Below are 27,146 nucleotides of genomic sequence, written 5' to 3'. Positions count from 1 at the left end.
GTATAAAAATATTGTAGAGAATCACACCCCTAACCAACATTATTATATAGCAAGTTTCTAGTGTAGACCTGGTCCTAGTGTCCCAGCCAAATTCCACTGCTTTCCTAAATTCCCCCTGCAGTTTCAACTGGAGCTGACCTTTTCCACTGTCCACCCCACACAGCTGTGTAATGCTGTCACTACTGTGGCATTGTTAAACAGCTGCCAGGTTCCATCCCGTAGCTGTTTTCCAGTAAGGGGTGAATTGCGTTGGGATAAAAAGGGCTGTAGAAATGCAAGTTAGAAATAAATTACTGTGCTTTCCCCAGACTGAGGTGCAATTACCAGAACAATAAAAACTAGCGGCCGCATTCTGCCCTCAGTAACACAGGCATAAATCAAGAGATTACATCCTAGATGACATTTTTCTCCACCACTCCCCCAAATATACCTGAGTTCCTTCTTCACACTTTTCCCCATTTTCACTGGTTACTTCCAAGCGCATGAATTTCGGGGGGCGCCCTGGCCGTCTGCCTGGCCCAAACCTCCTCTTTCCTCGCCCGCGACCTCTGCCTCTTGCTCTGCAGAACATACAGCGCTCCGAGTTAGAGAAAGAGGACATGGATTTGGAGACCACACTTTTCCTGCACCTTTTCTAAGCAATCAGGCCTAAACTACCCAGTCAATTCAGTAATAATGGCCTCCAGTAAATTATAAAAAGTGAAGAAACCTTGGGAGCAAAAACCGGGTCTCTAGTTGGTGCATACTTCTATCACCCCCCCAATGGAAATAAAACCCCATGCCAAACAAACATATGTCACTTGATGTGGGACTGTAGGGACAAGCAGTGGAGCTACTGGCTCTTATCAAATCCTCTACAGTGACAGCCAGTAGCAGCCCTCTAGGCATCCTGGAAAACATTAAAACCTGAAAGCAAAACATCTGTCCCAAGAAAGATGCTTCTCTACTGATGTCAGACAGCAATCTGAGGGGTTCCATTTTATATGTGGATGTTTTAGCACCCACTTACTTGCTAATGAGAGAGATGCAATCAAGTTCAGAAAAAACAAGAGATATTTTCCCTCTCTCCTGCTGACCTGCCGTCCATTTCTAGATTCAAACCTTTCACTTGTAATTTTTGGACATTTCTGTATTTTCAATTTCTGGCCCCACAGGGAGCTGATGCACCAGAAATGTCATTAGAAGGTTGGTTCTCTTGAGATTTCTAGCCCAATTCTGTAGACTCAAGAGGTCAGGGTAAATTTGATAAGCATCCAAATGGCTAAAATCCTGGCCCTGTTGAGGTTAACGGCAAAACTTTCACTGACTTTAATAGGACAGGATTGTACCCCGACTTCCCACATAACAAGTGCCCTTCCCTTCCTTCAAATCACTTCTTATACAAAGCCACCTATGCCAATCACTTCCCCAGTGATATCTCCCTACATTCTTTTGCCTGAGCCATTGTCCCATGTTTGTCTGAGTGGGACTGTAAACTCCTGGGTTCAGAGGCCCTTTCTTTTACTACTTTTCTCCGTTCCCGACAAGCGCCGCTGCAGCTTCGGTACACGGAGATCTCCAAGAGATCTCAACCACTTCCTAAACTTCCACTGGGTCCCAGTCACAAGTTTGCAAATAACTACTACTGTACTCGTGATGGACGCAGGGAGTGCTACTGTGCTATATAATTAATAATAAAGCCAGGCCTTTTGAGATTCACCTATCACTAGTGCTATCAATAGTCAGGATATAAAGTGCTGGGAGTTGGGAAATTCAGTTTCTGCAAAATCATAAATACCTGCTAAAGAAGTCCAGCTTCTCATCATGGGAGTTGAGGTGTTGTTGGAGCTGTTCTGAGCTCATGAAGCGACGATTGCATTCATAACATGGCCAGTTCTTCTCTTGGTCGCGGAGAACTATATTAAGTTGGAAGTATCAATGACAGCATCTCAGTCATCAACAATTAAATGTCCCAAGTTTCCTCCAAGTCCTTCTGTCCCCAGTAGTCTCTGTGGGCCACATTTCCATACTGAAGACTGTGTCTTGCAATCACTCTACTGTATAGCTCTATGTGGCTTGCAAGCTTCTCCCTTAGCACCCCTGATCTACAGGCTGACATCAGCTGATTGCAGAAAAAGGCAGAGGGTCGTGAATGGGATTGAGGAACATTTATATTGAAGGCCAGAGGGAGATTAAATATTTACACTGCCCACCTAACAAATTCCCTACATTAAGCTGCATTTCTAAACAACATAAAGATTGTTGAAAGATAAGTCTTTCAAGTAAATAATTACAAAAATACAGTCCAACATACCCAGAAACGTAAGCTTAGCTTATCGGACCAGCAAAAATCAATTCCTTTGTATATGTGGTTAAACCTCCTTGAGACTCTAAAGCAGTTATTTAAGACAGGAGGGAAGTGAGGATGTTCTCCTTAGTATAGGTTAGGTTTTATTGTATTTACACTGTCCAGCAAAACTTCCCAGAAAAACTGCAACACAGATATATCATACTGGATCCTACCATTGGTACTTTGAGTACAGGACTCCACCGCCATCAGTGACCTGACACTTCAGAGAAAAGCAACCCCCACTCTTGCAGCCCCCAGTAATATACCCATATACATGGGGGGAAATTTTGTGCCCATCCTCTGGTAATAATCTGAAGCTCTTAAGCATGAGGCTGAATTATCCTGATTTTAGCGTTATAACAGCAAATGGAGGGCCCCATATTGGAGCTCCGGCATAGGTAAGATTTCTATTTGAATTTTTGCCTGAAGGATTGGGACCATTATAATGGGTCATAACATTAGCCACCTCTTTTTAAAACAACAGCCACAGAGAAGGAGGAAAGAGAAAAGACCAAACTACCTTTCCTTTCCTCCTCGGATATGTCATGGATCTTCTGGTTCACAAACTCTGCATAGGAGGCCGCATACCACACCTGGAGCAGACACACAAGGCAAAAAGACATCTTCTTAGATGAACCCTGAAGTGAGGGGAATTCATTGGAGGCTTTCTTAAGCATTGCATTTAGTCCTCTCATCTGACCCAATAACTTGTATTGCTCCTCTCACCCTTGATAAAGCCTGCTGAGTTCATTGTGCCCCCGCTGAGGAATAAAACAGCACTGCTCACAAAGTGTATCCATTTGATTTTCAGGTACCGTTTCCTAATATGAATCTTCATCTCACACATGGTAACCACTACTTGGAAAGGAAATGAGGTTAATCTCACTAGACTTGACTATATGATCTTAAAAGATGGAATACATGTTTAGCAGGGATTCTTCCAGAAGAGATGGTCGTTTTTCTCTTTACAGACAATATGCAGCATGGCATGCAGAGATTCGTTTTAAAATGTGTCTAAAGTAATAGTGGATTGGAGCATCATGCTCCTGCTTCCTACAGAAAAACCTGGACTCCCTGTAATTTAGAGAACAGGGATTTAGGAAGCCTAATGAAGAGGGAAGAGCAGTAAGCAAGACAGAAAATTACTACAGCTTGGATAAGGATTTCAGTAGAGGCAGGGTCAAGGTTAGGATTCTGGTACTGTTTCAGAGGTTACCAACCCATCTCATTAAAAAGACTGAACTTACAAATGGCTTGTTTAGCTGAGCCTTAAACAGGATTTTAGGCTATGTCTACACCAGAGAGCTTACAGTGACGCAGCTGTGCCACTGTAAGATCTCTCGTGTAGCCGCTCTATGCCAAAAGGAGAGTGCTCTCCCATCGACATGATTAATCCACCTCCAATGAGTAACGGTAGCTATGTTGGTGGGAGAAGCTCTCCTGCCGACATAGCGCTGTCCATACCCGCACTTATGTTGGTGTAACTTATGTCTCTCAAGGTGTTGGGGGGGGGGGTTATTCACACCCCGAGTGACATAAGTCCTGCAACATAAGCTGTAGTGTAGACAAAGCCTTTAGAGTGAAAGACGTGGGACACATTTGTGTATTTCACTTCTGGGAGGACCGAGTACATTTCTATCGCAGAAGCCAAGCCTAAATGATGCTCTTGTTGGAGTCATTAGCAGGTATTTGTTATTTCCCAGGCACCTCACTGAGAGGACAAATTTTTCTGGAAAAGGGAAACTAACAGCTCATTAACAACAAAGGTCCATGAGTCTGTCAAGCAAGGTAAGCTTCTGCTTTAATGACCCTCCTGGCTCCATTCTTACACACAACTTACTGTTTCATGAATGCCTAATTGGGGAAAGGAAAATATACTATGGAGATGTTTGAACTCTCTATTATCAGCCTGATTTTTACCCCCAAATGGCACTGCTAATACATGAAACAAGATTAAGGGCTTGTCAAGACGCAGATTTGTGCTGGTTTATCCACAGTGTGATTTCAATTTGGTTTAGTTAAACAGGAACAAAAGGCCATATTGACAGTCTTAAACTGATATAAACTAGGCTTATATTGATTCAGCTTAAAATGATTTGGAACAGATTTAAGATAAAACAAAAAATGTCACTCTAACTTCAAAATAAGTGTCTCTCTACACAGGGTTTTGGACTGATTTCACTACTTGGGTTTAAAACAGATTTATGTTAAGCTAATGAAACTTCTGTGTGTAGACAAGGCAAGAGAGAGAGAGACAGAGGGAGAAGGAGGACACAGACAACAGCAAGAAAATTCCTGACAGCAGCAATCAGCCTTCTAATTAGTTCTCAAAATGGATGTTTGAAATTAAAACAGCCTCTCCCAACCATCCCGCACTAAGCTCAATTTAATTAAAATGTTTTCAGTCTGGGACAAAAAGTAACTTCATCATGTTCTTAACCAGAAACCTAAAAATTTGATTCTATGTGTGGAGTATAAGTTTCAAAAGTCACAGGAAAGTTGAGTGAACCAAGAGACCTCATTAGTTTACAGAGCACTAGTACACCAGCAGCCAATGATATTCAGGTGCGGGTGGGACGAATGGGAACAGGAAAACAGAGCATAACACTGTTGCAGTACTAGTTAGGTTATAATCAGTGGAGTACAAGTCAAGATGGCGGCTAGGAGTACACTATGAGAGAGAGATCATTTGTATACATTTATTTTGAGCTTCCTCACTTAGGATCTGATCCAAAACCCATTGAAATCAATGAAAGTCTTTCTCCTGACTTCACAGGGCTGTGGATCAGGCCCCCATCTGCTCTAGCAAGCTAAAAAGGTTAAGAAATTGCTCAGACTATTTAAGAACAATAAAGGCTAATGTTTAAGGCTTTGTCTACACCAGGGGTCGGCAACGTTTGGCACGCGGCTCCCCAGGGTAAGCACCCTGGCGGGCCGGGCCAGTTTTATTTATCTGCTGACGCGGCAGGTTCAGCCGGTCGCGGCCCCCACTGGCTGCGGTTCGCCGTCCCAGGCCAATGGGGGCGGTGAGAAGCGGCGCAGGTGAGCGATGTGCTGGCCGCGGCTTCTCGCCGCCCCCATTGGCCCGGGACAGCGAACCGCGGCCAGTGGGGGCCACGATCGGCTGAACCTGCCACGTCAGCAGGTAAATAAAACTGGCCTGGCCCGGCCCGCCAGGGTGCTTAGCCTGGCGAGCCGCGTGCCAAACGTTGCCAACCCCTGGTCTACACTAAAGTTATAACTAAGTCCAGGGATAACAGGGTTTCAATTTGTAGCATAGGTGGGATCTTAACTGAGTTGGGTATTTGGGATATTTTCTACATTTCAATTTACCTTCTTTCCCACTATAAAGGGGAATCATGATGGGTGAGCACTGCAGTCTCTTACCTTCAGTTCCTGTTTGGGCTCCACATTCTTAATTGTTGTATAATAAATATGGTGGCCATACTGGTATGCCACCAGGTTCTGCTCCAGGTGGTTTTGGGCTGGACGCACAAACATCATCCAGTTACAAAGCGCCTCACTGGACAGCTCAAACCACAGATCCTCTTGTAAATCCCTGTCTTTTCTGTCACCCTTCTCAAGAGACACCTGAGGCAAAAACCAAAATGCACAGAGTAGTCGAATTCCACAGTGGTCACATAATACAAAGGAACCTGAGCCCTTAAAAATCTGTTCTGACAACTACAGCTTCTCCATGAGGAAGGTAATGCAGCCAGAGCTGAGATTTTCACTTTGCCCACAGGACTCCGGTAACAGATGGAACCTAGGAAGGGGCTTAAAAATAGACACAGATGGGATCTATGATTGTAAGGGACATGCAAAGACAGTGGACCCTCCCTCAGATGGTGAGTGAAAGAACTATGTTCATTCATCTATACCTGATGTACTTCTGCAAATAGGCCATGGAAACTGGAGATGGCAAAGACCTAATGCAGGGATTGGCAATCTTTGGTATGCGGCCCGTCAGGGAAATCCGCTGGCAGGCCGGGACGGTTTGTTTACCTGCAGCGTCCACAGGTTCGGCCGATCGCAGCTCCCACTGGCCGCGGTTCCTCGCTTCAGGTCAATGGGGGCTGCGGGAAGCGGCGTGGGTTGAGGGATGTCCCACAGCCCCCATTGGCCTAGAATGGTGAACTGCGGCCAGTGGGAGCTGCGATCGGCCAAACCTGTGGACGCTGCAGGTAAACAAACCGTCCCGGCCTGCCAGCGGATTTCCCTGATGGGCCGCATGCCAAAGGTTGCCAATCCCTGACCCAATGTATTAGGTTATGTGGACTAGTGATCGTCAGTCTGTGCCTCTACAGATTCTCAAAGCTCTTTGTGGCCTCACCTCCACTGAATACAGGAGTACTCCCAGCATGCAAATCAGTGAGCAAATAGATCAGAGTCAGTCAAATCCCTCCTCTTTCATCCAAACAGATTTGAAAAAGGGAGAAAATCCCCCTTCCGTCTAGAAGTCAGGGGAGGAAGAGTCAGAAAGAAGAAATTCTGCCAACTGAAGTCACAGCAGGCCACAATGCAATGGCTGCAAAATGTCCTGAGATGGAGTTGCAACGTTTGTGTTGACACTCTGCTTTAGTCAACTAACAGTGAATCATAGCACTCAGTGTCATGAGACAGATATGTCATAGCACAATAGTATCAGGATGTGCACCTTGACTCTTTTGTGGCTCCCTGCAACTACCTTGGATGACTAAGTAGCTCTCTGGCTGTACCAGGTTGGTAACAGTTGCACTGCAGTAAGATGAAGGTGTCGGGAGAACACCTCTGATAAAATCACAACAACAGATTCTAGGGCACGAAAAACAAGTAGGTGTAAGGTGTCTCTCTTTTTCTCTCTCTCACACACACACACACACACACACTCAGAGTGTTACCTTTAAATGGATGTAGCAGTCTTTCAGTTCAGTTTGTCTGACCAGCGGTCCCTCCACGGGGCCAAACTGTGTGCGTTTGGGAATGCGTCTTTTGGAGAACACTCCGCCCAGGAACCTGTCTATATAGAGCACCAGGGGGAGGCTGGCTCTTGCTCTGGTCAGCACTGGCCGGTTTGGGATTGGGTGCAAGGGTCCATGTTTTGGACACACCGAGGGATGTGCGTTATTACACTCTTCACACCCTGCAACACAGTCAGAGAGGAAATGAATAATGGACATGAATTCCCATGCACTGGCATAAAGAAAGGCCCTTACACACAAGATATGATCCCCCTTTAACTGCCTCTGACCTGAATATTTGCCAGAAACTGCTGCAGGTACCACAGCACTCAAGCTAATGGTCTGTTTATGCTTTAAGAAAGCTGTCATCTTACAATGAAACATAGAAGAGAAGCCTCACGTTTTACTTATAAGCAAACAGTGCACTCACTCCTTGAAAGCATCTCAGAGGCCCCAGCTAATGGAGAATGCAGCTGCCCACCATCGAAGTCAGATAAAGGCTGGTGTGAGTATATATGCTTCTAGGTGCAATCCAAGGTGTTGGCTATGATCTCTAAAGCCCTGCACGGTCTTTGACTCCACTTACCAAATGGTTGACCAAAAAAACAACCAACTAGGGAAGGGGGAAGAGGGCAGTAAACTAAATGCTTCCTCTTACGCTTACACAGATCATGGGGGTCAAAGGGTCGAGGTGGATCTGGGTCCCATTCATCCAAGTCGGTGTCTTCCCCGTCTTCGTCTTCATCTTCATCATCCTCGTCGTCGTCATCATCTTCCTCTTTCGTTTCCATCCTCCCCATTGGGTTCTGCAAAGGTGCTAAAGGATCAGAACCATCCACTGCCTCCATAGGAGGTAATACCTGGTTATGCACTGGTAATGATGCCTGAGGAAAGAATTCACAACACAAAGTTAGATGGCTCTCCTATCCAGAGGGGATCAAAGCTCACAATTAGATCATCACCTCTATCACAAAGGCAAGAAAACAAGATTATTGCTAATCTACTCTTCACCTCTTTGTTTCCTTTGGTAACCAAACAGAAAATGAGGGAGAGTGAAATCATGAGTATATCACCGCTGAGCCTATGTGCCCTGTAATGCTTCACTGTTCATAGTACTGTGAACCTTCCCAGGTAGGCGCTTGGTGAAAATATCTACCCAACCCCATAAAACAGTGACACATCAGGAGGATGCACCAAATGAGAGGAATTTTGAATCTTCAGAGGGTCTTAGCAACTAAACAAATCCCACTCCCTATCTGTGCTTGAAGAAAGTACTTTGGGTCTATTTTAATTTATTTTGATTTATAAAATGCAATTATTCAATGCTCTGACATATGATCTTCTCCCTCCTACCACGAAAGCAAATGAAAACAACCCCTTACATACACACAGAGGCAGAGTTCACAATCTCTCTCTCTCATACACACTCTCTCTCACGCACGCGCATGCAAACACACACACACCACACAGGCAGAGTTCAATAACGCAGTAGATAATTAAGATCTAAAATCCTATCAATGTAAGACAACAAGGCTGATTCTTAATAGCTAATGGATGTTTCGTTTTAGCTCTAATTTTAATGAAGATTTTCTTTGTCTTCATCCACACAAAAAGCAGAGGTAAATTCTCCACAATGTACAAAAATATCCAACCTCCAAAACAGGTCTCTCAGAAAGAGAACAAGAAAGATTATACAGGTTTGTCGCATCTTACGCACATTTAACATGTGCGAATTCAGCTTTACACGGTCGGCAAAAACAAAAACAAAACCAAAAAAAAGAGAAAAATAACAGTTTAAATACTGTTCATGTAGTGCGGGCGATTCTGCCCGCCATTACATTCAATGTAATTTTGACTATACGCGGTTTTCGCTTTACGCGCTGACCACGGAACGTAACCCCAGCGTAAGATGAAACAGACCTGTATATTGTAAAACCTGTCTTAACAGACTACCAAAAAGAGAACAACCGACACTGGTCACATATAATAGCAGGGATTACTAAATTTGATACTCAAAACCTTGGGAGAATACTTTAAAGCAGGGGTTCTCAAACTTCATTGCACCGCAACCCACTACTGACAACAAAAATTACTTCCTGACCCCAGGAAGTGGGACTGAAGCCTGAGCCTGCCCAAGTCCCACTGTCCCAGGTCGGGGAGGAGCGGGGGCAAAGTCCGAGTCCCACCGCTCCAGGCAGGGGGGCCAAAGCTGAAGCTCAAGGGCTTCAGTCCCAGGCAGGGGGCATGAAATCTGAGTCCTGCCGCCCAGGGCCGAAGCCCTCAGGCTTTGGCTTCGGCCTTCGGCAGTGGGGCTCGGGCTTCATCCTCGGGCCCCAGCAAGTTTAAGCCAGCCCCGGAGACCCCATTCAAAGGGGGTCCCGACCCACAGTTTGAGAACCGCTGCTTTAAAGTGATTGCTTCAGATAGAACAGTCCCTAGAGCATGTTTCACTATACATTAAACAAATATCCCCCGCCCCCTCAAAAAAGCCCCATATTGTATGATAAGACAGTGGAATGCTGTAGAAGCCTTCACTAAAACTTTTTTTTGCATCGCTTCTTGCATCACTCAGACATATTTAATCATCTGTTTCCATGGAGCAGTGACATCAGAGTACCTTTACAGTTAAAAGAAAAGGGGTCCTGTCAACTTACTCTGTCTGCTTGTGGACCCTGCTCCAGAGCCATTTGCTGTGGGGATTCGGCAACGTTGCCAAGCACGGAGAGGTTGGTGGAATTCATACTCTGAGCAGCGGCAGGCAAGAGCACAGTTACCTAAAATCACAGGCACTCATTTTAGCACTACAGCATTTCTATCAGTCACTTACACACGGGCAGTGCCCTGCATACAAAGCTTCTTGGAGCTCTTCACAAGATGAAAAAAAATGCAGAGTTCTAAAGGTGTTTTTGGTAGAGGTGATGGGCCTGAACCAGGCACCTGGACCCAAGCATTCCTGAATTGGAGGGAAAGGGTTTTGAATCCAGATCTGAATTTTGCAGCTTTGGCATATTCCATCTCCGGCTTTCAGCTTTAATTTAAGATCCTTTCCAGTCTGGGATTAAAACCATGCTAGCTGCAAGTGTGTTTAAATGCCCTTTAGCTAGCTGGTTCCTGCTAGAACTAATGCACCAGGGACTTTGTTTTTTCTTTTGTTCTTCCCACATACACACTTTTCCCTCCCTTTTCCTTTCCCTTGCAACAAAGACTATAGCTCCCTAATTTCTTCTCTGTTTCTTTTCCTTTAACAAACCAAGGAACAATACATTAAAGAAACTAGTAATAAAAAGATTAAGTTGAGAGATGAAGCACTCAAAACTCGGGATTCCAAAAGTTAGCATTATCTACTGCCCTCCTTAGTTGGCCACACGGCACATGTAGTATTTTTCTATTCTTGTTTTCCTTGTTATAGTAACACACATCTTAATTTACAATATTATTGAGTGCATTAATTTACCTCTCCCATAGAACAATTTAGATGTGTAAGACTGCCGAATTAATATTGCAGGAATGACCTTTCCTGACTTTTGAGTGCTGCTTTCTACTTATCTATGCAGGTATTTTACATGACGTTCATCACTGTGCTGTCTGAACTTTCACCTTTCTTAATCTTTAACACTGCATCGGTGCTAGTGTTGCATATAATTATATAAGCAGTCTTTCAACTGAGACACAAACCCATGTCCATCTATAGAGAGGCCTTGAGAGAACTAAATGATGATCAAAAACCAGAACAAAAGGTGTGCAGTCAAGAACAGAGAGGGAGAAAGTCCCTCTTATAGATATATATATATATGGAGGTGGTATATGTTTTCTAATTCTAGTTCTGCTCTAAAAGAGATAATATTAGAACAGCCCAGGCTTCACTAGGGGCTAGAGTGGGCACTACAGAATGGATGCATTGGCCAGTATATTAGAGAGGTGTAAATGAGTACAATTCCCCAAAAGGCTGCAAAATATTCTCTCAGGGAACAGACAAAAAAAAAACCAAAACCCCCAAAATACATGACAGGTTTCAGAGTAACAGCCGTGTTAGTCTGTATCCGCAAAACCCCAAAATACATGGATACTCAAGTTCCTAGTTCCTTTGAATTTGTTGTTGTTTTAATTGGTCTAATTTATAAAATTGCTTTCAAATTAGGACTGCAGAGAGCAGTGTGAAAATGACCAGGATGCAGCCAAGAAGACAGCTGAAATTAACTGTCTGGTATTGACGTTTCCTGATGCCAAATGGCAATGCAATAGGCATCATTATTCAGTGGCATGCCTCCAGACCTGCCAGCAATGAGGAGTTCACACAAAGCTTGTGTCTGTGCGTATATCCTATTAGCACCTCCACATATATCACGCTTCAAACACATTGTTACTCTCATCTCCATGACGCGCATTGTAAGGAATCAACATTACTTTAAAAAAAGCTTGGAATGGCCCTTTCATATCGAGTTCTTTTGAAAGACAAGAGGAGCCTTCTTTATCATTTTAACTGCTATGATTAGTTCAGATGTCACACAGGAAATGTGTGTGTATAACACCCGCGGAAGCAGCAGCTGCTCTAATGATATGATAACGGCTCACAAACAAATGGAAGGCCTAGCCTGGAAAAATTATGATATTAAAAGATGTTGGTGTAGGGGCAGGACTTTGGTGGGAGGGTTGGGGATATAGAAATAAACCACTTGGTCCCCACGTGGCATATCCTGTTATTATCAGGAGATACCGTATGTGTGGGCAGGGCCGGTGCTTCCATTTAGGCGACCTAGGCGGTTGCCTAGGGCACCAGGATTTGCGGGGGCGGCAATTCGACGGCGGGGGGTCCTTCCGCGCTCCAGGTCTTCGGTGGCAATTCTGCGACGGGTCCTTCACTCGCTCCGGGACCCGCCGCCGAAGTGTCCCGAAGACCGGGAGCGCGGAAGGACCCCCCCCACCGCAGAATTGACGACAACGACCAGGAGCACGGAAGGACCCCTGCCTAGGGCGCCAAAAACCCTGGCGCCGCTCCTGTGTGTGGGGATGGGAACCAGTATCTTTGCTGTGTTTTAAGTGTATAACTTGCATTGTTTCTGGTTTTAAGTTTGATCAGACATTTACAGCCTGCTGGAAAAACACAGATTAAATAGACAATAATAAGGGTGGGGGTTGTTTGTTATTTTTAAATGTGAATCCAATCTAATAAAAAATGCCAGAATGGCAACTACGGACTGCAATCCTCTATCCACAGAATAGGTGGAGCACAGACAACAGCACTGTAAGCTTCCTTCGCATTCTACCCAGGCGCCTCGACCCTGATCTGGAGGGTCTCCTTCTAGCAGTGAGAAAGGACCTTGTTCTCTGTCTCTGTTCATTCCTTCGAGTCTCTGCTGAGACTGTCAACAAGGTTGCAGGAGAGAATCAATTGCAGTGGTAGCTTTTATACTATGGAAATGATTGAGATCTACCATCTCACTTCATATAGGTCACTAAACTGCTATCAAATGGTCATGATTTTTAAATCAGTAATGACCAGGGCTGACTTTAAACCAATAACCTAGAAGTGAAAGTATCCATATCTTATTACCATTTCCTTGAACTATCCAATCCTTGGATACATATTAGATAAAATGAAAAACAATCCTTCCCCACCCACCCAGAAAAAAAAATCTTGCATCATCCCGCCTTCACAACCACAGTCCTCAATTTCATGCTGCTCCTAGTCAATTTTAAACTGGTGAGCACAACAAGCAGAAAGCCTGGGATACACATATCAGACATGGACCAAGTAATTTAACTATTTAGCCTTTACAATTACTTTCCTAAGAAATACCTGAGAAATGTTTGGCAAATTAAGAACTGGATCCATAATAGTCCATTGATATCAGCAGAAAGACTCCATTGACTTCAGTGGTCTTTGGATCAGACCCTGTCTGAGGAAACCTAGAAGCCCTGGCTACCTGTGACTACACTAAAAACCAAAAGAAGTAACAAAACAAAACAAAATCACACAGATCTATTCTCCCATTTAAAGGGACACTGTTGAGGGATGTTTCATAATATTAAGGAGGAAAAAAAATCAGAGTAGTAGTAATATAACCCCTTTAAAGCTTAAAACTGAATTCTGCTACAATTTTTCTACTCATTTATACACACATTGGTCAAGATAGCACTGGCTTGTTATTGTAAGATTGGTTGTTCATGATCACCAAGAAGCTGGTACTGAATGACTGAAAGAGAACACGATTTGTTCTGGACATAACTCAAAGTACCACAGTAGAATACACAATTCACGACGGTGCCCCTTTGCATTCCCTGAGAGTTCCTTCACTGTGGTATTCAGGATCCAGTAGAAAAAAAATGCTTCTCACCTGCTGTGTTGTGGCATCCTGCTGGACATAAGCCACTTGGGACGGGTCTGTAAACAGAGTCTAAACAAAGCGAAAAAGGCTTATCAATCAGGCCTCAGTTTACTACCAAATCACACAAAGAGAATTACTCTCCTGCTAAGAAGCAACCTATGTAAGAATTATTTATTTTATTGAAGTCTAAAGTGCATATAACAGACACAGCTGTGTTCAATTTATACCAGTAACCCTATGTATGTAGAAATTAAACTGAAACTAGTGGCCTCCATATAGACTAGTGGCAGCTCTATAAGAGGATAATAATTTTACATTAATATAGCACCTTTCATTCAGATACCCAAAATGTGTTTACAGACTTTACTGATCGTATATATGGAATAATATTTTTCTCCATTGCTAAAGGGTAACAACCTCTAGGATGAAATACAACAGCTGTTTAACAGTACACAGCAACACTACAGAACAATTAAAGGCAAGAATTTAGACATATTGGATTCAATTGAAATTACAGGGGGATTTAGAGAGGTAAAATGTTTACCCAAAATGGAATTGAGCCAGGATCAAAGAAGTTGGAGACGGAAGACTGTTAGACTACTAATTCCATCATTCTGCAAGTGTGGGAGCTAGCCCCTTAAAAGAAGTTCTCAAACTGGATGGGACTTGAAGATTGCTGGCAGCTTATGCACTATATTATGATAAACTCTGTATATACTATCTCAGAGCTGTATGACACAGGTGGAAAATGGGGCAAAAGGCAACTCTGGTGTTGCCCCATATACCAAATACAGTTCCTTTACAATGTTAATATGCATGCTGCCATATCAGCAAAGGGATTAAATGCTCTTGACAAGGTCTCTCTCCCTTTAAATATATTATATATACACATGGAGATATAGATACATAGCATATATTTTATATGATGTATATGTATCAGGAACAGCAGTTATTAGATATTTATTTAATCTAATAATTATGCAGGACAAAAATCAGGCCTCTCAAATCAATTGTTTTGCCTAAATAAGGATTACTGGGTTAGAGCCAATGCTTTCAGATCCTATGACAAAAAGTGCTATACAAGTGCGGAATCTATTATTATTATTATTATTATTAATTACCAGAACTGTGCTGTGCAAAATAAAGAGACTGTTTCTAAGAAAAGCATGGATTAAGCAGCACCTCTTCCCTCTCCTAAGTATTCACAGCCTAGAGCTTTTAGCATTTTATGGAATATAGTGCAGGCAGAATTTCTACAATGATTACAAACAGCTTTGATTTAATTACAGTCCAGTCTAACTGAAGTGAAATAGCCAGTACTTCGTGGTTAATAGCCCCAGCATCCCTTGATTACCGCATATGCAGAGTTGATTGGAATGAACAGTATATACTCCCTCTTCACCAACGGTTAGAGAGAGGTGGCTATGCACAGCTGATGGCCATTATACAAATCACATAACTTTGCAGGTAGCTGGCTTTAATCCTGAATTAAATTATTACTCTGTGCAGCCCACAGGGGGCAGGAAGGGGACAGATGTGGAACTACACGTGCCTGCGTAGCCTCCACAGGATGGATGTAAACCAACGTGTGCTCCGAGGTGTCCACTGAGGTGTAAGAGGTGCCATCTGCTGTGTAGACCACCTGCTGCGGGGGACGGTCCTGATCATCACTGTACACAATTTGTGCCACTGTTCCACCTTCAGGGACAAAATGCACCTGGAGAAGAAATGAAGATGATATCCTTAAATAAATGTCTCTGTGAAAGTGTCCCCAAACACACTCATAATAGCCATATTCATCATGTAAAGACCTCCTGAGTCCATTCTACACAGCCAATTGCTATGGACATAACACAAAAATCATTGTATAATTTGGACTGAGAAGCCTAATCTAAATGCCAGTGAGGTAGAATCCTGCACATAAAAATCACTACATCCTTTTCCTTTTTACTCTGCATTTTAACTAGAGACATAAATATTTATACACAGCCATTCCTAACATTTAGTTCTTGGATCATTCTTCTTCCTTCTGCTTTTTGCAAAAAGAAGTTGAGATGATACAGGACAAGCCTTGTTAATTGTTTATATACTTTTTCAATTTATTTTAATACAATTTTGTGGATTTATATTATTTCATTCATTCCATTTTGTATTTGGATAGTAATTATTTAGTTCTTATTTGAACAGCTAACATAGTTCATTAACTTACTGATGCTGCTGCAAGTGATACTACTATATCTGTAATGTTGGAATGTGATATGTGGGATTGTTTCCCTGTAGGATGTACATGCATAAAGCTATTTGAATGGAAAAAAATATAATTGCAAAAATTATTTGATAGCTCCTAAAGCTGCTAATGGGATACAGAGACTGCACCTCCAGACCAGCAGTTCATATCTAGCCAGGTAGTGACTGGAAATTGTTGTCCACGATGGCCTGTCTGAAATGAGTTGTTCTCAATCTTGTTGCCAGTAGGCAAGTGTTCTCTTCTTGACAACTTTGAGCTGAAGTGCTCAGAAATTTTGAAAACTGGGCCATTTATTTAGATACCTAAATATGGAATTAGGAACCTAACTTTAGATATCCATTTCCAAAGTATCTTAGCCAGAGTATATGCAGGTACTGCACTTTCACAGAGTTTGAAATAAAATTCATATTATTTTATTAAAACTTGTTATAAAATAATTGATTTTGTTTGGTCTTTTGGGATATTTTTTCTAAGAAAAAACATAAGCATCTTAGTTTAGGCACTAAATGTAGATCTTGAAAATAAAATGACATTTAAAAACTAATAATAATGATGAGAATAATACATAGCATGCATACAGTGCCTTTCATTTCCAGGATGCTGTGAAAATACTAATGAATCCTCACAACACCCCTTTGCAGTAGCCAGAGGAAGTAAGCATTGTTATTCCCATTTTACAGCAGGAGGAGCTGAGGTACAGACAAATGCAGTTTCTTGCAAAGTCCAGAGAGCAAGTTATTGGGACGGCCAGGATTTCAAGGCCTTACTCACAATCCTATGCAAATTCAGCTAAACAAAAACTGAATAATTGTTTTTAATGTGTATTTTAAATCATTCCGCTGCACTGCTGAGACCCTGAGCAACAGTATCTTACTAATATTTGAGAAGTAAACATGAAACTGATTTGAAACTAATGTGAAACTAATGAATCTTGGTTTTGCTGTCCAAACTGAGTGAAATACAAAGAGTGAAACAGAAGCAATTTAAAGTAAATGAGATTTTTATAAACCTAAGGCCCAATAATAACCACGGTTTAAAAAAAAAATTCTGTATATATGATATTACTTTTGACAGTAATGCTTTGAACTGATCCACATTGGTGCTAGAAAATTAAAGCAAAGTGGATGTGTGATGTGACTTTCTGTTATGCTTACAACGAAAAAATGGCAGTAGGAATCTACTACATATGTATTATGGTCTTGTGTTAGTCATGTGACTAATCCTACTGACATCAGTTGGACTAATTCAATGAATTCTTACACATAAAAGAAGGATTTGGCTGTAGTGGTCACTGAAAATTACATATTTCCTTTTGGCATCACCTCCTCCTGCACTACCACAACACTTTAACCAGAGGTCCGATTAGAAAGAAAGAAATTGTGGTACTTTCCCAAGCTTCCAAGCCCAGCTATGTCCATTTCTGATGCCACTACCAGCAGATTGTGCAAAGCTTCTTATGATTGTCGTTCCCCGGCGCTGTGTGCTTATACTAGCAGTGAAATTGTGGACAATGTTGACATTTAAATGACCATTGGTAGGCTCCAGAAATCACACCCCTCAAAATGAATAGGGATAGTTAATATCTCTCAGAGCTATTGTTTCAGGCTGTCTGCGAAGTCAGACTTCACAGCATTGGTTTACACTCAGTTCAATTGCTCAAGCTTTACTTTGCAAACATAGTGCTAGGCTTCGATTTCTTCTCAAGCTTAGCTTCTGGAGCACAAGATGGCAGGCTCCGGACAAAAAGTATGAGCTTGTTGACCTGCTGCAAGCAAGCCCAACTCAATCCCTGACTCTAAGAAATAATCAGAGAAAGTACTAGGAGCTGCTAGTCACCTGAGCAGTATTCTGTTCCTGCTCAGCAGATTCAGACCACACCTGTGGACTTTCCTCTTTCGAGTCCATCTCGTCCCTGCTGTGGTGCTCCATGGTGACAGCTAATTACAGGAGCAGTGCTTGGCTGAATAGATTCATCTGTTCGCTATGTCTCTACTCACACAAGACAAGGTGATCTTCTGTAACATGGCTATAATGACAGAAAAGAGACCCAAGATATTAAATAGTCGAGTACATTGCAATCAATTTCCATTGTAACAGAAAGGCAGCTGAAAGGTGTTACTATCTACCACATGCAGGGATGTGCTTCTATGACAGAAGTCTTAATTTTATGAACATATTTTTTCTCAGTTCTCTTTCCCAAATCCTGCTGTACAGTATTTTCTATCCACAGTAGATGAGGAAACAGGTCAACAACTGCAAATGGCAGAGCTCCTTAGGAGGCCTGGGAGAAACAGATCCATCCTGCAGCACTGAATGTGATAATTATTGCAGAGCAGAGAGAGGAGTTTAAAAAAGATCCATTTCCCTTCCCTCAAGGTCATCACATTACACTGATCATCCATGAGCTTAGGGTTAGACTGGATCCCTTTTGAAGCCCATCACTGCTGCTCCTGCACTGGTCAGAAAGGGTTTGTTTCTTCCTGGCAACAGGATGTTCCGTCTACAACTTTCTCAGCCTCTAGTGGCCTACGGATCAAGAGACAGTGCTGGGAATTGAACCTCAGTCTTTCACAAAAATAATCATTATGTTCAGAGGCAGCCACTGTTTTCTCAATGTATTTGTTTAATTTTTAGTGCAACACTAAACCAATCATGAGTTTAGAGGCAACTCTCCATGTGCAGCTGGCATTTCAGATACTATTAAACGAGACATTTTTTTAAACAGCGAGAGAGAAGAACAATGAAGCTTAAATTCTAATCGATGTGAGCCTGGAAATTTTGACAAATTGCTTCCATGGTAGGTTTTATTCACCCCTTGCGATTTTATCGGAGCCTCTCAAGCTGCCATTGGGAATCTCAGAAGTGTAATTTACAGCTCTGCTGATTGGTTTAGTCAGTCATTCAGCACCTTCCCAGTCCTTCGTCTCCAATGTCATATTAAATCACAGACTTAGGAATTAGCATGAGGCTGAGTCCATTTGATTTTTCAGCAAGTCCAATTAACTTTATTTTATACTGGCTGTCTAGTTGGGCTGATCTGATGCCAGCACACCAGGAAGAAAGCAGAAGGTCCCTCACTGATGCTATCACTGATTTACATTTTAAAGTCAAATTATTACAGTCATGATTTATTCCCATAAATTCTGGCATTCGCTTCGTCACTGACAAGCTAGTAAAAGAAAAGGGGAAAAAAGCAGGCATTTTCTGCCTTCTGTTAATCTCACGAACAACGAAGTAGCCTTGCAGGATCTGAGCACATATATCCTACACAGGCTTTCCCGAGAATGCACAAAGCAATAATTCAGGAAAGCTTTACTATAACGTCATCCCGTGGAGTGATGGAAAAATTAACACTATCTCCACACTGAAAAACAGCAAACGGGGGAAAGAGGTTTTTGTGCTTTATTAGACAGTATGTCATGCTATCATCACTGGTAACAGCCTCCCACTGACTCCCTCATGCTAAGAAATATCTCGCATGCATATGTTGCTCAACCAAAGGGTTGACGGAAGAAAGTAGGATATGTCATGTGACTTCATATACACTCATGCCTTAGACTCCGGGGAAAAGAAAACAGAAATGTTACATTCATGAGTGATGGTATATATACACCCCACATAGTACTCAATCCTAAAATCTGGGCAAAGAGCAGAAGAAGAAAGAAAAAATGCAATGCCATATCAATGAGTGATGCTTTAGCCAGGGATCTTACTAGTAAGAAAAAAACACTATTGGCTGCACTGAACAATGGTCAGGGCTGAGAATCATCTAACACTGCTGTCCAAGAGGCTATATTATAAGGTGCTAAAGAAAGGATTAACTATAATAAATAATAATACAGAGTATTTTGACCTTCTATAGCATCTTTCATCCAAACACCTCAAAGTGCTTTGTAATGTAGGTAAGTATTATTTTAAGACTTCTTCTTTTTTATGATCACCAGGGTGTATATAACGGATTGTGTAGCGCATGTCAGTGTTCATAATATTAATAACAAAGTCTGAACAAGACAGCGTTTAGCTGTATTTATCATAATATCATAACAATCTTTATGTATATGTAAATAGAATAAATAAACCAAACAATAAAACCTTCAGCATTTATTTTGATCCATTTTGATTGTTTTAGGCAGGTAGTTATTGGATAATTGATTAAAGAACTGGCTATGCAATTACTGCTATTCAGTTAATACTGATGGCCAAAAGCTTAGAATAAATTGATAGAAAAGGAATGCAAGAAAGATTGTTATGAGAGATTTAGTTACTAAGGATCTGATCAAGTAAACCAAGCACTGAATTAAGTAGAAAGCATGAATATAATCAATTAACAGATGGTGTAACAGGGTGGCAGAGTTTTTTGACTGACTCACCCTTTAAACAGGTATTGGAATCTTGAAGGCAGATGCTGATTCATTCCTGCTGACTCATGGTGGTAGGAATAGCTCTTCTATGTTGAATATAAAGGAGGTTGGAATGATTCTTTGGCCCCAAAACTGAACTTTATAATATAATCATTGCAGGGAAACACTAGGAACAGCCAAGCTTAGGGAGAAAGCATTGGGTTTGGTTTAATTTTTTGCTGTGGCTCTGTGAGTTACTGATAAAGCCAAATCTCAGGAAGAGTGGAAGTTTGGTCTACATTCAGGGTATGGCTACACTTGCAAATGTAGAGCGCTTTGAGTTAAACCAGCCTTCGTAGAGCGCAGTAAGGAAAGCACTGCAGTCTGTCCACACTGACAGCTGCAAGCGCACTGGCATGGCCACATTTGCGATACTTGCAGCGGCATTGGGAGCGGTGCATTATGGGCAGCTATCCCACAGAGCACCTCTTCCCATTCTGGAGCTGTGGCTTGTGGGAAGGGGATAGGGGATGTGGGGCATTCTGGGTCCTGTCCCAACGCCTCGTGATGCATCGGTTCACATCCCAGCAATCCCGGTGCTTCCATCCACATTTGGCGCCATCTTTCAACGTTTTTTGTACTGCGCGCTCTGTCTTCCCTTTCGGTCTGCAGGAATGGAGGAATACTCTGACGAATCTCGTCAGCACATCACGTTTGGCAGTCGAGTTACTCGTTAAGATCCAAACTGACAGTGAGGACTCCGACAATGATATCTACTCCAGTAACGCATACGACACGAGATTGCTTATGGCATTCACGGACATGCTCACCACCGTGGAACGCCGCTTTTGGCCTCAGGAAACAAGCACTGAATGGTGGGATCACATTGTCCTGCAAGTCTGGGATGACGAGCAGTGGCTGCAGAACTTTCGGATGAGAAAAGCCACTTTCATGGGACTGTGTGAGGAGCTCGCCCCCACCCTTTGGCGCAAGGACACGAGATTGAGAGCTGCCCTGCCGGTGGAGAAGCGGATGGCTATTGCAATCTGGAAACTGGCAACTCCAGACAGCTACCGATCGGTCGCTAACCAGTTTGGAGTGGCAAAGTCGACTGATGGAATCATGTTGATGCAATTTTGCAGGGCCATTAATCTTATCCTGCTCAGAAGAACTGTGACTCTGGGTAACGTGCATGACATTGTGGCTGGCTTTGCACAAATGGGTTTCCCCAACTGCGGAGGGGCGATAGATGGGAGGCTTATTCCAATTCTGGCACCAGCCCAGCTAGCCTCCGAGTACATTAATCGGAAGGGGTATTTCTCTATGGTTCTCCAGGCGCTTGTGGATCACCGTGGGAGTTTCATGGACATTAACGCAGGCTGGCCCGGAAAGGTGCATGATTCATGCATCTTTCGGAACACTGGCCTGTTCAGGAAGCTGCAAGCTGGGACTTTTTTCCCAGACGAGAAGATCACCCTAGGGGAAGTCGAAATGCCCATTGTGATTCTTGGACATCCCACTTACCCTTTAATGCCGTGGCTCATGAAACCCTACACAGGGAGCCTTGACAGCAGCAAGGAGCAGTTCAACAACAGGTTGAGCTGGTGCAGAATGACTGTGGAGTGTGCTTTTGGCCGTTTAAAGGGCCGCTGGCGCTCTCTATATGGGAAGCTGGACCTGGCCGATGACAACATCCCTGCGGTTATATCTGCGTGCTGTACCCTCCATAACATTTGTGAAGGGAAGGGTGAAAGATTCACTCAGGCATGGAACTCGGAGGTTCAACACCTGGAGGCTGAATCTGAACAGCCAGAGAGCAGGGCTATTAGAGGGGCCCAGCGAGGGCTGCAAGGATTAGGGATGCCTTGAGGGAGCAATTTGAGGCTGAAAGCCACCAGTAATGTCTGGTGCCCTGCATGGGAGTGAAGTGCAGTGGTTCCAATGTTAGTAGGAATCTGTGTTTGCTACACTGACTTGCAGTGCCTGTTGCTTTCCTGGGCTAAGGTGTCTTTTACTTTATGCAATAATAAAGAATGTTTTCAAAGCCAAAAAATCCATTTATTGAAAAGAAAATGCATTTATTGAAAAGAAACACAACTGCTTGGGAAACAGAAAGGGCAAGGGGGTGGGGTGGGGAACTGTACAATCACAGATTTGCGTATGTCCTGTTATCATACTCAGCCTTCCTGTCTGAAGTTCTGTGCAATGAGTGCTGCACTTCAGGATGGCTATAATGCAGGGAGCTGAGTGCAGTGGGTAAGGGTCATAGTTTTCAGGGCTGGGTGCACGGGCCTTGTCCTTTGTCTGGGATACCCAAACATCTGGCATAATGAGGGAATGCTCTCTTCTCTCTATCCGTGCTACCTCTCTATGGATCATTTTCTACATGTATACATTTCTCTTTCCAAATATTTTGGGGGCTTTTCCACACCACGTGTAGAAGTTTGACACCTTAGAAATATAGGCATATCAGTGCAAATATGGGAGATTCTGCTGTGTCAGAAGGGATGCATGCAAATGCAATATGAACCTGATGTAACTCAATTACTTGCATTTCTATAGCATCCCTGAGACATATATAGACCACAAGCAGCACATTAATCAGTATGCCAATGTGCAATATGCTAAACCATTTACAGCACCCATGAAGAGAGCATTTTCCTCCTCAAAATAGCAGGCATGCCTCACTCAGTATGGAATCAGGTGATGACACAAGGGCTGCAATGATAATAGATATAAATACATCATATCATCATCCTCGAGTGTGAAAGAAACAGGATACCAACAGAATGCAGCATAAACAACACAGCAGGATATGGTGTGAGGCGAAACCCACACATTTCCCTTTATTATTAGGAAATTACCTATTTAAATTCAACACAATATTGCCTTGGGTGCATGCACCCGGATTCCTCTGAGCATTCTCTTGCAAGATCTATTTAAATGATCATTTAATCTCATCCATGGTTTAATCTCCTGTAATAATAACACCTAGCTCTTTAACTCCATCCTCTATGTCATCCCTAGGTCCAGTCCTCCAGATGCCAACACATGTAGAATGCAGCTGCCTGTCTTCTCAAATCTATAAAGTGCAACCCCCTCAGCAAACTCTTCAAACAACTCCACTGGCTCCTCATTCATTTCAGGATAGTTTAAACTGCCCTACTTTTGTTAAAAGCCTCTGGGGACTCCTGCCATCCTCACAGACTCTGTCCCTCTTCTCTTCCAGCACTTGCCTCCTCTTTGACCTTTCCAAAATCTCATCAATGTTGGCTCACAAAATAATATATTATTCCCTCGAGATTCCCCAAAATCGGAGGGAAGGTTGGGGCAAGACCAAATGCAGGTGTGCACCTCAACAGCGATTTGGAAAACTGGAAACGTACAAAATAATGAGCTTAATTCAGGAATTCTCAAGTGAAGGGGCTTGACCCACACCACCCGTTACCAGGAGAAAAGAAACTAGGGGTAATAGGACTCAGCAGGAGCAAGAACAAGGAAAGGAAGGAGAAATTCCCTCCCTCTTCCTCCTCCCCTCCCCTTCTGTGGCTGCCCCCGCCGTCTCCCTGTTCGGCCCCCTCCCCTCACCAATTTGTGTGCAGCTCTCACCTTCACAGCATTCAACTGTGGGGGAATCGGAAGTGGCATGGCCCACGGCTAAGCACTGGGCATAGACACACGCACCTCATCCACAACTCCGCACCCAGCGTCAACCCCCTCATGGGCCCTGTTAACCCCAGCACAAGCTACCCCCACCCAGCCTTCTTAGCCAGTTCCCCATCCAACCACTATCCTCCCTAACAGCACCAATCCCCCTCAATCTCATCCCAATCCATACCACCGCCCAACACCATCAATTAATACCCTCATCATAAAGCACTTGTCCCTCTGCACGCTACCCAGCAATAGCCCCACCTGCATCAGGACCCATACACCAGCCATAATTTCTTGCCATGAATCCAAGGACAGGTCCACAAAAACTGTAGGATTTGGGTTGGTCACAGCAAGATGCCATGGCTAGTTTCTGGGTCCCAAGTGGTAAAAGGTTGAGATCTGCTGGCTTAAATTGTTTATTTGATATTACTTTACATTATAAAAGGCAGAGAAGGAAGGATTTTAGGATAGCACATATGAAAGACTAAAAAAATTAGTATGAAGGGACCTTTTAGTGGTTGGACAGAAAGTCCTGGATCACAAGGAAACCAAAAAGTGTTCCTTTTTTGACGCAATAAACAAAGATCCCTCAATGTCCACTGTGTAGAAAATACACAGTCTGTTTTAATGGTGACTGAAGGTGAAGTTACAGGAAGAGGAAAACAGGCAGTATCTCCTGTATAGACACTGCACTAAGCAGACAGTTTTAAGGAGCTCCTGATACACAAGCAGCTGCAGTTACATTGATTCAGGTACTGATCTCAGCATGCCCTTAATCTGAGAAATGTTCACTAGAAAATAAGGCAGCTCAACCATTTATTGATATGATGGATTTTGAATTAGAGAATGACAAATAATCTGTCACTTAGTATTTCTGTTACTGCAGCGTCAGGGACAGGAGCAGTTTAGTATACGGTTACTAAATTTTACAAATGTAGAATTCTTAATTTGTCTCCTTAATTTATTCTCTGAATAACAGAGGTCTAACCTTTTACTTGCAGAAAATAACTGTTCAGCTAAGAAAGTCATTTGCACAGGGACAGTGGCACCTTTATAACATATACAGAATAATAAATACCCTCTACTTTTGTAGTCATAATACCAGTGTGACCTCATCTCAGAGTGAATTCCAGCAGCAATGTCTGTCATTTATATGAAAACTGATATGTTTCTACTTGGTAAATATTTTTTGTAACAGAAAATGTCTTTAAACAAATTAAGAATTAAAAAACAAACACACACACACACACACACACAGAGGCCCTTCTAAACACTTGGAAGGCTTCAGATGCTGGCAGGAGAGAACAGTGTTCTTCATTTCTAGACCACAAGATTTAATCCAGTTTATGTCAGTAGCGACTAACTTATTAGCATCCCAGGGCAGCTCTAGTCGAGGTCAACAGATACAATTGCACTTACAGAAATCAGGCCCACATCAACCAATGTGCACTCAGTGCATTTGCATAGGACCTCCATCTCAAGTTTGGCCTAGCTGTCCCCCCATCACAATGGAGGAGCTGCCTGGCCAAATTTGAGAGAGTGGCACAGTGACTCCTTGTGCCAGGTTGCAATGCCATTCACTCAAAAGCAGCCTGGCCACCCCACCAACAAAGGGTCAGTTTGTCCTAGTGTGACGGAGGGACGACCAGGCCAAATTTGAGTGAGTGGAGTGGCTACCTGACATTCGCAGTTTCAGCACCAATCAGGTTTGGCGCCTGCCATAGGTAGTGCAGGGAGCAACTTGCTTGTACCAGATCCCACTATCACCACCACTGGCATCATCATGCTGGGCTAGGGTGACCAGATGTCCCAATTTTATAGGGGCAGTCCCAATTTTGGGGTCTTTTTCTTATATAGGCTCCTATTACCCCCTCTCCCCACCCGCTGTCCTGATTTTTCACACTTGCTGTCTGGTCACCCTATGCCGGGCCCAAGTCAACCTACCAGGGCAAGAGCCCGGCGGTAGGTGCAGATTTGGGGATACCGCTCCCATCAGCAGTGGGTCTGGAGCTCAGGGAGAGATGGAACTGGAAGCAGACCCCCAGCTGCACACAGGGCAGAGCCCCCCATCTCCACAGGGAGGGCAGCAACCCCACAGGCCTGGGCCCTCTCTTATCCCCCCAGCTCCCCACCCTCCAGTGCACTCATTGAATGAGAAGGCTACATCAGCCTCTGTAGTATCAGATCACTGTGAAGTGAGTTATGAATGGGAGGTGAAATCCAGCCCCACTGAAGTCAATGGGAGTTTTGCAATTGGCTTTAATGGGATTCTCAGTCCAAGTTCCGGTGGACAAGTATCCATATCACCAAAACCACAGCTTGCACTCTTGCTAGCAGCCTCAGAAAATGCACGAACTATGGGTCTAGCCAAAGCACTGTTTTTCCCTGCATGGTGTTATTACTGGGATTTCCTAACTTCTTGAGAAGGAAGGTTTGAAAACTCCATTATGATGAATCCACTCACTTCCGACTGAGCCAGAAGACAGCGGCAAAGAGTTCCCTTTCAGTATCAAAGGCTTTCAGAGAAGCTATGTTTATCTCTGAATACCTGAGAAAGGACATCACTTTCTCATACAAAGAAGAGGTTTGGTGTCCCCTAACTGGCTAGCGTAGGCCATGGTCATAGTATTAGCTATAATGAGGACATGGTGATAATTTTACCTTATGAGAGCTAACGACATAACTTAGTTCTGGAAAGCTGATGTTGCAAGAGTTGACCAATGCCCCTGCATTAACATTGTTTGAATGGGCTCCCCAGCTGAAATGACTGGTATCCACTGATGTGGATCTGGTCAATTCTATTTAGGATGAACTGCTTTGACCCTGTGCTTCTCAGTCCAGTAAATTAAGCAGATTATTGATTGGGGAACAGTGAAATTGAACTGGGGATGACTCAGAAATTCTGGAGAAAGAGATATAAATCCAGAATTCCTAACTCCACCAAATTGTTTCAGAACCAAGATGGAAGAGTTGACTTCCTGGTACTCTCTTCCCTTGGAACAACTTCTACTACTCCAGCCTGAACTAACTTCCTGAATCTGGAGTTCTTGGGAAAAATGGACAAAGTGAGAAGAGGGAAGCATTGATTATGAAGAGATTGAAGGGAGGGAGGGTGCTAGGAAATTCTGTTGCATACTCCTTACTACCTGTTCAAAGCAGAAGCCCCAGGATTTGCAAAGTTGAGGAGTCTTCCCCAGGGGACACAGATCTTTAGGCAGGCAAGGTGCTGAGGTGAATCATGCTGAGCTCTTGTTACTGCAAAGTGCTCTGAAAGAAGTTGATTCTGAGTCAGTTCCGAGGTGATCTTAT

The 27,146-nt window shown here is 43.2% G+C and overlaps 1 protein-coding gene across 4 annotated transcripts in view; it reads right to left on the bottom strand.

Moving 5' to 3' along the window:
- The window catches only part of PRDM10 (PR/SET domain 10), a 73,881-nt gene that overhangs the window by 40,407 nt on the left and 6,328 nt on the right, over positions 1-27,146 (bottom strand). For 2 of the 4 annotated variants that reach the window (XM_054005543.1, XM_054005545.1), the window contains exons 2-11: positions 17,680-17,869; positions 15,148-15,312; positions 13,605-13,664; positions 9,924-10,043; positions 7,934-8,153; positions 7,210-7,451; positions 5,717-5,920; positions 2,850-2,922; positions 1,778-1,895; positions 431-560 (exon numbers count right to left, since the gene is read on the bottom strand). In XM_054005543.1, coding sequence (XP_053861518.1) covers positions 431-560; positions 1,778-1,895; positions 2,850-2,922; positions 5,717-5,920; positions 7,210-7,451; positions 7,934-8,153; positions 9,924-10,043; positions 13,605-13,664; positions 15,148-15,312; positions 17,680-17,772 — 1,425 coding nt within the window. In that variant the 5' untranslated portion in view covers positions 17,773-17,869. Of the gene's footprint in view, positions 1-430; positions 561-1,777; positions 1,896-2,849; positions 2,923-5,716; positions 5,921-7,209; positions 7,452-7,933; positions 8,154-9,923; positions 10,044-13,604; positions 13,665-15,147; positions 15,313-17,679; positions 17,870-26,983; positions 27,105-27,146 lie in introns of all 4 variants that reach the window. The other 2 variants (XM_054005544.1, XM_054005546.1) reach the window with 2 other exon arrangements.

The sequence above is a fragment of the Malaclemys terrapin genome, chromosome 15, assembly GCF_027887155.1.
Source record: "Malaclemys terrapin pileata isolate rMalTer1 chromosome 15, rMalTer1.hap1, whole genome shotgun sequence".
Classification (NCBI taxonomy): Eukaryota; Metazoa; Chordata; order Testudines; family Emydidae; genus Malaclemys; species Malaclemys terrapin.
This window is presented reverse-complemented; position numbering and strand designations above follow the sequence as displayed.